This window comes from Oncorhynchus tshawytscha, linkage group LG04 (genome assembly GCF_018296145.1).
Source record: "Oncorhynchus tshawytscha isolate Ot180627B linkage group LG04, Otsh_v2.0, whole genome shotgun sequence".
NCBI classification, from domain to species: domain Eukaryota; kingdom Metazoa; phylum Chordata; class Actinopteri; order Salmoniformes; family Salmonidae; genus Oncorhynchus; species Oncorhynchus tshawytscha.
Window position 1 is genome coordinate 33893238 of NC_056432.1, and position 10795 is coordinate 33904032.

The 10795-nt window shown below is 41.5% G+C and overlaps 1 protein-coding gene across 1 annotated transcript in view; it reads left to right on the forward strand.

Moving 5' to 3' along the window:
- The window catches only part of LOC112248610 (tricarboxylate transport protein B, mitochondrial-like), a 31953-nt gene extending 21824 nt beyond the window's left edge, over nt 1-10129 (forward strand). The window contains exons 4-9 of the mRNA XM_024417773.2: nt 2336-2474; nt 3435-3519; nt 6709-6813; nt 7128-7243; nt 7370-7443; nt 7615-10129. Coding sequence (XP_024273541.1) covers nt 2336-2474; nt 3435-3519; nt 6709-6813; nt 7128-7243; nt 7370-7443; nt 7615-7729 — 634 coding nt within the window. The 3' untranslated portion in view covers nt 7730-10129. The remainder of the gene's footprint in view (nt 1-2335; nt 2475-3434; nt 3520-6708; nt 6814-7127; nt 7244-7369; nt 7444-7614) is intronic.
- The last annotated feature ends 666 nt before the right edge of the window (nt 10130-10795 follow it).

The following is a 10795-nucleotide window of genomic DNA, read 5'->3' on the forward strand; positions in this document are numbered from 1 at the left end:
CTCCTAACTGATTACAGTGAAACTTAACACACACATACACACACTCCTGGGGTGAGACAGAACGCTCAGCTCGCTTTCATGGTAGCAGTTGCTGGGCATCCGTTGCTTGCTGAGTCATCAGACTTTATGGCTACATTTTTAAACAAGGATGTGCCTTACCTGCTGGGTAGTAAAACATTCTGCAACATTAGCAGTTTGTTTCACTTCACCTGTGCATCGAACAAAGTAATTTGCCTCTTGCCTCTAATCAAATCAAATTTTATTGGTCACATACACATGGTTAGCAGATGTTAATGCGAGTGTAGCGAAATGCTTGTGCTTCTAGTTCCGACCATGCAGTAAAATCTAACATGTAATCCAACAATTTCACAAGTTCACAATTTCATAAGTGTAAAGGAATGAATAAGAATATGTACATATGAAGATATGGATGAGCGATGGCCAAACGGCATAGGCAAGATGCAGTAGATGGTATAGAGTACAGTATATACATATGAGATGAGTAATGTAGGGTATGTAAACATTATATAAAGTGGCATTGTTTACTAGTGATAGGACTGGGCAAAGACTTCTACTAAGATTACTAAGCAGTTGTATGATGCTCAGAGAGGAAACTGGTGTGAAATTCTGCTCATCAGCTGATTAAACCCAACCTGGCTTCCTCTAAGGTGTCCAGTGGAGTTAGAACTCTTTGAAGACTCTTTGTTGTTTCCATATCTCATCCAGAGATATCAGCAACTCTGACCCTTCTCATTTTCACAGTTATACAGTATCAGTCTATGTGTTTTACTGTCACCTAGGTAACAAAGAGCCAGGATAGAGGGATATTCTATAGAGGGTCTAATGAGATTCTAATTATGATTCTAAAACTTTCTAGATTGAAGGTTCTAGTCTGATATTCTATGAAATTCTAGGATTCGATTTTAGACCAGTGGTCACCAACATTTTCTGAGTCAAGATCACTTTCTGAGTCAAAATGCATGCCAGGAACTACCGCTCTTATTTTTTATTAACATGACTTAAAAAATGTAAGCCTATGCAACAATAACACATTAAAAACAGTACTTTAGCAATGAGGTTTGTGTAGTAAGCTATAGGCCCAATACATTATCACTGCATACTGGCTTTGCTTGAATTTACCTGCCAATGAATTGTTGTTCAGGACATTTAATTTTTTTTATATTAAAACATTTGAGGTAGGCTATATAATCACACCGGTAATCGATCCATTGTTGTATTACTTGTGAGGCACAGCTGAGTGAGCATACATTTAAATAATGTGCTTTTTTTTTACTGGGCTGATGGTGCCTGTATCTGATGGTCAGTCTCAGCCGAGGGCGAGAGCAGCAGACTGAGGGTCCGTCTCTCAACATCCCCCCGCTCTCCCTTTCCTCCACTGACACTGACCAAAAAGGGACACCGTCTTCCAGCTGATGGCGAACTCCAGTCGCACCACAGATTCATGTTGTTACTCCTGTGAACAGAGAAAGTGAAATATCCCATGATATTAAAAAAGACCCAAGCCGCTAATAATAACAACAACTCAAGCCTATAGATACACTTTCCTACTCATTCATTACTGCCGCACTGCTTGTTGTAGCGCTGAGTGGAAATAGGAAGAACGCGCATTTTATGGGCTATAAAAGTGTTGAATACAAAGTGATGACAGTGCTGAGTGAGAACTTAAACATGAACTCACTCATAAAAACAGCAGCTCTTTGCTGTATTCGTTGACAGTCTCTCTCTAGTCATGGTTTTACACGTTTTGAAAACTCACAGTATCAATTTTGCCGTAGCTTTCTTTTATGCCTGCCACGTTACTGCGGACTCGATCATCTGAGCAATCTGATTGGCCAGTGGTGGCATAGTGCGCTTGATTTCCTCTCCAGGAAGGCAGAGTTTGTACCTTCAGACACATGAAATGGCAACAGTTTGCCTACCCGGCGCGCACGGCAGTTGAATTGGCCGCACCTCCCAGCAACAGCGCGCGAGACGAATAAAAAAAAATAGAAACACAAGGCTTTATCGTTGTTTTTTTTAACAGAAATGTTTGGCGATCGACTAGAAATGCATTGGAGATGAACAAGTAGATTGTGATCGACCCGTTGTTGACCACTGTTTTAGACAATATTCAAACTCAAGTCTAGAATCAAGCCTAACTCCTCTTCCTGATATCACTGTACCAGTATCAAACCTGAGCAACAACAACTCTGCTTGTTATCAATGACTCTCACTCATGAGAACAACATTGATTGAACTAATCGACTGGGCTGTACACTAACATGTTATCTCTCTCCATCTTCCTCTCTCTCGCCTCCCCTCCTCCCCATCTCAGGTTTGGCGTGTTTGAGTATCTCAGTAACCATGCCCGTGATGAGGCAGGGAAGTTGAACAGCACCAGGGGTCTGTTATGTGGGCTTGGTGCTGGAGTCATGGAGGCTGTAGTCATAGTCTGTCCCATGGAGACTGTCAAGGTATGTCTGAGACGGAGCATCTCTATCGCCTTCTTTATAGCTCCGTCTCCTCTTCCAGTCTCTCTCCACCTCTCCTCTATAGCCTTGTCTCCTCTTCCAGTCTCTCTCCACCTTTCCACTATAGTCTCCTCCTCCTCTCCTCCATACCCACCTCTCTCTGTCTCTCGCTCTCTCCCCCTCTCCTCTCTCCTCTCTTGTCTTTATCCCCTCCACTCCCCTCTCAGATTTGGTGTCACTGATACCCACTACCCACTGGTAAGGAGTCAGCTGTCTAGCTGATAATTGTTTTGTTCTGAATAGGAAGACCTCATCCCAAATCAGTCTCTATTTGTTACAAATCTAATCCAACAGCTGAATGAGGATTGACCCGAGCCTTCCAGGAATGCATTTCCTTCAATCATACTCTTTAATATTCTCCGAATTAAAGGTCAGACAGACAAGAACATCTCTCGAGGCTGTCTGTCTGCTCTTAGTGCTCTGTCAAACTGATAATACAATAAAGAAAAAAACATGATAATGCTCTTTTTCCTGGAGCACAGTTGGGTTTCTTAATAATACTGTCTGTCTGTCTGTCTGTCTGTCTGTCTGTCTGTCTGTCTGTCTGTCTGTCTGTCTGTCTGTCTGTCTGTCTGTCTGTCTGTCTGTCTGTCTGTCTGTCTGTCTGTCTGTCTGTCTGTCTGTCTGTCTGTCTGTCTGTCTGTCTGTCTGTCTGTCTGTCTGTCTGTCTGTCTGTCTGTCTGTCTGTCTGTCTGTCTGTCTGTCTGTCTGTCTGTCTGTCTGTCTGTCTGTCTGTCTGGTGATCAAGCTGTCCCTGTGTTCTCTGTCTCAAGGTTCTGTCTGTCTGTCTGTCTGTCTGTCTGTCTGTCTGTCTGTCTGTCTGTCTGTCTGTCTGTCTGTCTGTCTGTCTGTCTGTCTGTCTGTCTGTCTGGTGATCAAGCTGTCCCTGTGTTCTCTCTCAAGGTTAAATTCATCCACGACCAGTCTTCAGCCAACCCCAAATACAGAGGCTTCTACCATGGAGTCAGGGAGATCATCAGAACCCAAGGTAAGGGAGGAGGGGGAAGTTGCCCTAGACTAGACACTGATTTAAGGCTAGGGTTTAGGGAGGGTAATCTGATCCTACCACCCTGACCTTGAACGATCAACAAAGGCCATGTATATTATTGCCTATATAGCCCCCATAGGGCTCTGGCCAAAAGTAGTACACTAGGGAATAGAGTGTCATTTGAGATTCACACTGACATTTATTGTTTAAAGATGAACGAAACTTGAGAATCAACTTCTCTCTTTGAAAACGGCTTATGTGACATCGATTTTAGTCAGAAACATTTACAGTACCAAAATTGACTAAAAAGTGCAAGTAGGTTAGTTTTGTTCATATGGTCAAGTGCTGCAAAGAAAGACCTAGTTAAGCTGCAACTGGCCCAGAACAGAGCGGCACTTCTTGCTCTTCATTGTAATCAGAGGGCTAATATTATTACTATGCATGCCAGTCTCTGTTGGCTAAGAGTTGAGGAAAGACTGACTGCTTCACTTCTTGTTTTTATAAGAAACATCCATGTGTTGGAAATTCCTAATTGTTTACCTAGTCAACGTATTACACAGCACTGACGCACACACTTACCCAACCAGACATGCCACCAGGGGTCTTTTCACAGTCCTCAGGTCCAGAACAAATTCAAGGAAACGTACAGTATTATACAGCCATGAGTAAATGGAACTCTCTTCCATCTTATATAGCGCAAGTGAACAGCAAACCTGGTTTCAAAAAACAAATAAAGCAACACCTCATGGCACAACGCCTCTCCTCATGTGACCTACTTATTGTGTGTATGAACTGACATACACTACCGTTCAAAAGTTTGGGGTCACTTAGAAATGTCCTTGTTTTTGAAAGAATAGCACATTTTTGTTCCATTAAAATAACATCAAATTGATCAGAAATACAGTGTAGACATTTTTAATGTTGTCAATTACTATTGTAGCTGGAAACGGCTGAGGCTCATTATCAGCAGCCATCACTCCTGTGTTCCAATGGAACATTGTGTTAACTAATCCAAGTTTATAATTTTAAAAGGCTAATTGATCATTAGAAAACCCTTTTGAAATTAAGTTAGCACAGCTGAAAACTGTTGTTCAGCATTTGTGGGTTCGATTACAGGCTCAGAAACAAATAACTTCTTGTTCTGAGAAATGAAGGCTATTCCATGTGAGAAATTGCCAAGAAACTGAAGATCTTGTACAACGCTGTGTACTACTCCCTTCACAGAACAGCACAAACTGGTTCTAACCAGAATAGAACGAGGAGTGGGAGGCCCCGGTGCACAACTGAGCAAGAGGACAAGTACATTAGTGTCTAGTTTGAGAAACAGACGCCTCACAAGTCCTCAACTGGCAGCTGATTAAATAGTACCTGCAAAACACCAGTCTCAATGTCAACAGTGAAGAGGCGACTTTGGGATGCTGGCCTTCTAGGCAGTGTTCCTCTGTCCAGTGTCTGTGTTCTTTTGCCCATCTTAATCTTGTATTTTTATTGGACAGTCACTCCCACTCCTCTTTCTATGGAATAGCTTTAATTTCTCAGAACAAGAATAGACTGACGAGGTTCAGAAGAAAGTTCTTTGTTTCTGGCCATTTTGAGCCTGTAATCGAACCGACAAATGCTGATGCTCCAGATACTCAACTAGTCTAAAGAAGGCCAGTTTTATTGCTTCTTTAATCAGAACAACAGTTTTCAGGTGTGCTAACATAATTGCAAAAGGGTTTTCTAATGATCAATTAGCCTTTTAAAATGGTAAACTTGGCTTAGCTAACACAACGTGCCATTGGAACACAGGAGTGATGGTTGCTGATAATGGACCTCTGTATGCCTATGTAGATAGTCCATTAAATATCAGTCGTTTCCAGCTGCAAAAGTCATTTTCAACATTAGCAATGTCTACACTGTATTTCTGATAAATTTGATGTTATTTTAATGGACCAAAAATGTGCTTTTCTTTCAAAAACAAGGACATTTCTAAGTGACCCCAAACTTTTGAACTGTGGTGTATATGTATACCTGATACACACTACTTGTTAATGTTTTTATATGTATGTAATTGTCGACTTTTGTCTGTAATGTCTAAATCAAATCACTATCATCCAAAACAGATTTGTGTGCAAGAGTTCGTCATGACTGACACTGTGTATACAAAACATTAGAAACATCTAAATATTGAGCCGCACCACCTTTTTCCCCCAGAACAGCCTTAATTCATCTAGGCATTGACTCTACAAGGTGTCGAAAGCGTTCCACAGGTTTGCTGACCCCTGCTGACTCCCATGCTTCCGACAGTTGTGTAAAGTTGCTGGATGTCCTTTGGGTGGTGGACCATTATTGATACACACGGGAAACGGTTGAGCGTGAAAAACCCAGCAGCGTCGCAGTTCTTGACACACTCAAACCTAGTGCCCCTGGCACCTTCTACCATACCCTGTTCATAGGCACTTACATTTTTTGTCTTGCCCATTCACCCTCTGAATGGCACACATACACACTCCATGTCGATGGACTCAAGGCTTAAAAATCCTTCTTTAACACGTCTCTTCCCCTTCATCTACTCTGATTGAAGTGGATTTAACAAGTGTCATCAATAAGGGATCATAGTTTTCACCTGGATTCACCTGGTCAGTCTATGTCATGGAAAGAGCAGGTGTTCCTAATGTTTGTATACTCAGTGTACTTGTGGGTTGGGTTTTGATTTTGACAATGCCCACTTGCCCACAACCATGGGATAAACAGCTGTGGTGATTGCGGTCTATTCAATAGTACGTCAGAACACATAGACAGGGAGACAGACCTGCCCGGCAGCACAGTGGAGACGACTTTGTTTATAGAAGAGAACACATATATTTTTGAACTTGAGAAATACTGCACCAAACACATTAGCTAGATGTCCAATTGTGCGACTAAAAGTGCCTAAAGAATTTCAAAATTATTTATTGTGTTCTCTTAAATGAATTCTGCCAATTTTGAGGAAGTGATAATGGCTTTGTACCTATGGTGTCTCATGGGGGACAAAGATCAGTAACTGCCACATTGAACCAACCAAGATAGAAATCTTATTTTTCTTAATGAGCAACAGAAAAACCCATGCAGAATTGGTGCGTTCAGTCACTCTTTAAAGAGGGTAGTGCATAATGCTGCTACTACATCCAGTGATGCTAACTGCTGCTCTCTGCTACTGTCCCCCAGGTATTAAGGGGACGTACCAGGGTCTGACGGCCACCGTCCTGAAGCAGGGCTCCAACCAGGCCATCCGCTTCTATGTCATGACCTCCCTCAGGAACTGGTACAAAGGTACGGGAGTGTCAGCCATCATTATCAGGATTCCAGGGGCCATATGTATCAAGTGTCTCATAGTAGGAGTGCTGATTGGGGATCAGATTAGCCTTTAGATCACAATGAGTATGATTGCATCGACAGAAGGGACCTGATCCACTCCTACTCTGACACGTTTATGAATACCGGCCCTGGATGCCTGTCGACACCACACAGACAATGCTGACCTCTAGTGGTCACCTGTAAAAAGGTACTCACTTTGATAAGCGTACTGGGTATATCCCACTTGGGTGAGTGTGAAAGAGCATTCTGTCCGTATCTCCTCTCCCCAGGGGATAACCCCAATAAGGCTATTAACCCTGTGGTGACGGGAACGTTTGGAGCCGTCGCAGGAGCAGCCAGCGTGTTTGGGAACACCCCCCTGGATGTCATCAAGACCAGGATGCAGGTACAGGATGGGGTACCGCTACAGGCACTTGTGTACATCTGAAAGGATTGAATGTGTTTGAAATACATGTATGGCGTAACTCCACCCCTGTCTAAGTGAATAACCCTGTGTCTTTCTCTCTCTAAGGGTTTGGAGTCTCATAAGTACAAGAGTACGCTGGACTGTGCCTTGAAGATCATGAGACACGAGGGTGTACGAGCGTAAGTGCACCACTATACACTTCTATACGATCAAACGTTATGTATAACTCCCTTAAGAAACCTAATGGTATTGTTTACGGCTCATTCCGTCTCATTCCTGAGGTTCTACTCCATAGAGATCCTGAGTTCTACGTACATGATGTTCTACTCTCCTTGTTCTGTGTTCTCTAGGTTCTATAAGGGGACGGTTCCTCGGCTGGGTCGTGTGTGCCTGGATGTGGCCATCGTCTTCATCATCTATGAGGAGGTGGTCAAGGTTCTCAACACGGTCTGGAAGACGGAGTGAAGGGGCAGAGCTGGAGCCTCTTCTGACCTCACTGGGCCAAACACGATGTGACTGGACAACTGAGCCTTCTACCAGTCTGCGTCTCAAACAACACCTTATTCCCTATATATAGTAGTGTGCTACTTTTGACCCATCAGGCTCCCATCAGGCTCTGGTCAAAAGTAGGGCATTGTGTAGGGAATGGAGTGCCATTTCAGACGCATTCTACCCATAACTGTACTCACCAGCTGAGCTGTAAGCGGAGGGAAAGCTGTCATATGAATAATATCTATTTGGACATAGCCTACCTATTTGGATGCAGTGGTCACAAACCCTGGTCCCAGAGAGCTACAAAGTGTACAGGCTTCTGTTCCATCCCTGCACTAACACACCTGATTCTTCCAAACAAGGCCTCCATGAGTTGAATGAGGTGTAGCGCTAAACTGGGACAAAATCCTGCACGTAATGTCACTCTCCAGGACCTGGACTGAAGAACACTGAAATATATAATGTTTTTTTTATTTTTTATATCTACATAAATTAATTAAACTATCATAATGAGTTAACTGTATGGTAGTGGGTACCATATCATCCCGAGTTAAAGCATAGTGGTTCTGCCTTGACCTGAGGGTCTAGCTACAGTAACAGTTACAGTAGCAACTACATGAATTGTAACTTATACCCACCCTCCTTTTGAGAATTTATTACCAACCCTTTTATGCAATCATTTTACTTGTGTGATATGATTTGTATTTTTATAATGCATATTATGGTTGACTATTAATGTTTAATTGCTGAGTATATTGTTTTACTAAGTTCCAGATGCCAAGCCCATCCAGTAGCAAGCTGCCAAGTTGTGACAAATTATACTAATTATTGTCACAGTTCTACTGTAATACCACTCACCCTTTTGGGCTGGCCATGGCTAACGTCTTTTTCCTCAAGTGAAACGTATACATAGAGTAATATATTCTTACCAAGAGAAGAGAAAAATGGGTAAATAATATATATTGATTCATAATATATTGATCAGTCTTTTCAATGTACTTATTGAATGTTGAATGTGTAGTAACGAGTCTCTGTTTGAGACACGCTGTTATACTGTGCAGTGTTATGTATAGTTCTAACTAGGAAGCGAATGCTTCATGGTGTTAACATTACAGTACTGTATGGATTGGGTGGGTGCAAGAGGTCACAGCATTTTTTTTGTTCCTGTATGGTATATCCACAGATAGAACAATGAGACAGATATTTCACTGGATGTATAAATATGAAGCATCCACTTGGTGTTTCCATTCACTACCAAATATGGTAGTGAGAGAAAGCCCACTGGCGCGCAGTGGTAGAAAATGGAACGAGATGGATTATGGCCTACATTCTGCAAATGTTCTCATCCGATGAAACATTTGATGTCAATACAGTTTTCTTTTCCCAAAACTATAACCTGTTATGAATAGAGTTGACTAAGTTTTGTAGACTTTAGCCATTGTCAAAGTTTTTTAAAATCGCGTTGTTTAGAAGGAATGCAAAAGTCATATTGGTTATCACACAAGCGAATTTCACAGAGTAGGCGTTCCCTAACAGAAATATGCAGATGTTTGCTAGAACGCTAGCTTGTGCTTGGCCCTGCCCACCTCCTTGCTTGTTCTGCCCACTATGACTCATATGTTCCTATCGGAAACGACAGGCTGTGGTCTCTTGGTTTAGTTATAAAAAATCTTTGGTATAGCACTACTGCTCTCCATTCGGGATCAACCATACAGTAACTCAGGTTCCCAGCTCAGATTGCCTCCTGCCACAGATGGTTGCATTCCAGACAGTTCAGCATTGTTCTAAGATGGAAACTTGAGGGAACCTTCCCATTCCATTCACACACATTCATATCATTCTAGAGGCCTTTGTTGTCAAAATGGCACCACATGTAACATAATCCTTGACATTATGTTACAAATGGTGCCATTTCGGGGGTTGTTTTAGTTTTAACTTCATGAGGAAAACAACCATTTTGAAACCATTACAATTTTTTTTTTTTATCAATCTCATCTGGATTTTCAGGGTCTTGATCATAAAGTGTATTTTGCCACAATCCTCAATTGCCAAATGTTGTAGTCATGGTAACATATGTAACACCATTCTGAATCTGCACAAATATCTGCCCTGACGATTGTAGTCAAATCTATAACAAGAAAATATGGCTTTATTTAGCATCGGTGGAATAGAAAATGAAACGCATTACTTTGCTTTTAGAGCCTTTGTGTTGTCAGTAACAGTATACTGACTGTTTTGACTCTGCTTTTACATAGTGTTGTATATACAACATGTACTGTAAGGTATGGGAGGCCTCAGTCTCCTCCTCACCATATACTGTCTAAAATATCATAATCTCACCATCAAAATTAAATGGACGTCATTACAAATCTCTAGAGGAATGCACTGTGTTTCTTACGTTATTATAACCTCTAAATCTAAGGTGGTATTACACCAAGAACCAATAAATAACCACTGTCTTTGCATTCCTTTATTTTAAATTTTAAAGTTTTTCCAATTGTAGGAAAATGTGTTGTTTGTGTGTGTGTGTGTGTGTGTGTGTGTGTGTGTGTATTTCCCTCCCTCCTACTCCCCTTTCATGAGGTCAGGGATATAATCACAGTAGCTGTCCCACCTGGAAATCTGAAAGTGAAAGAAACAATTCATTCATTTTTATAGTTACAGCAGCATTATTTTGAGGTGGTTTATGCATTCAAACAAGAGAATGTTACCTGGGGTTCATTCAATCTCAACTGAATAATGGCTCTGACTATATTTACAAGATAATGTTAGTGAATAGTAGCTGTGGTGGCCATATACAGTGCCTTCAGAAAGTATTCACACCCATTGACCTTTTCCACATTTTATTACAAAGTAGCTTAAAATGGAGTTAAATGTCATTTTTGTCAACGATTTACATAAAATACCATAATGTCAAAGTGGAAGAAAAATTCTAACGTTTATAAAAAACAAAACAAAAAAAACACAAATATCGCTTTATTAGATAGATACAGTGTAAGTGTTCAACCCTCAGAGTCAATACGTTAGAATCACCTTTGG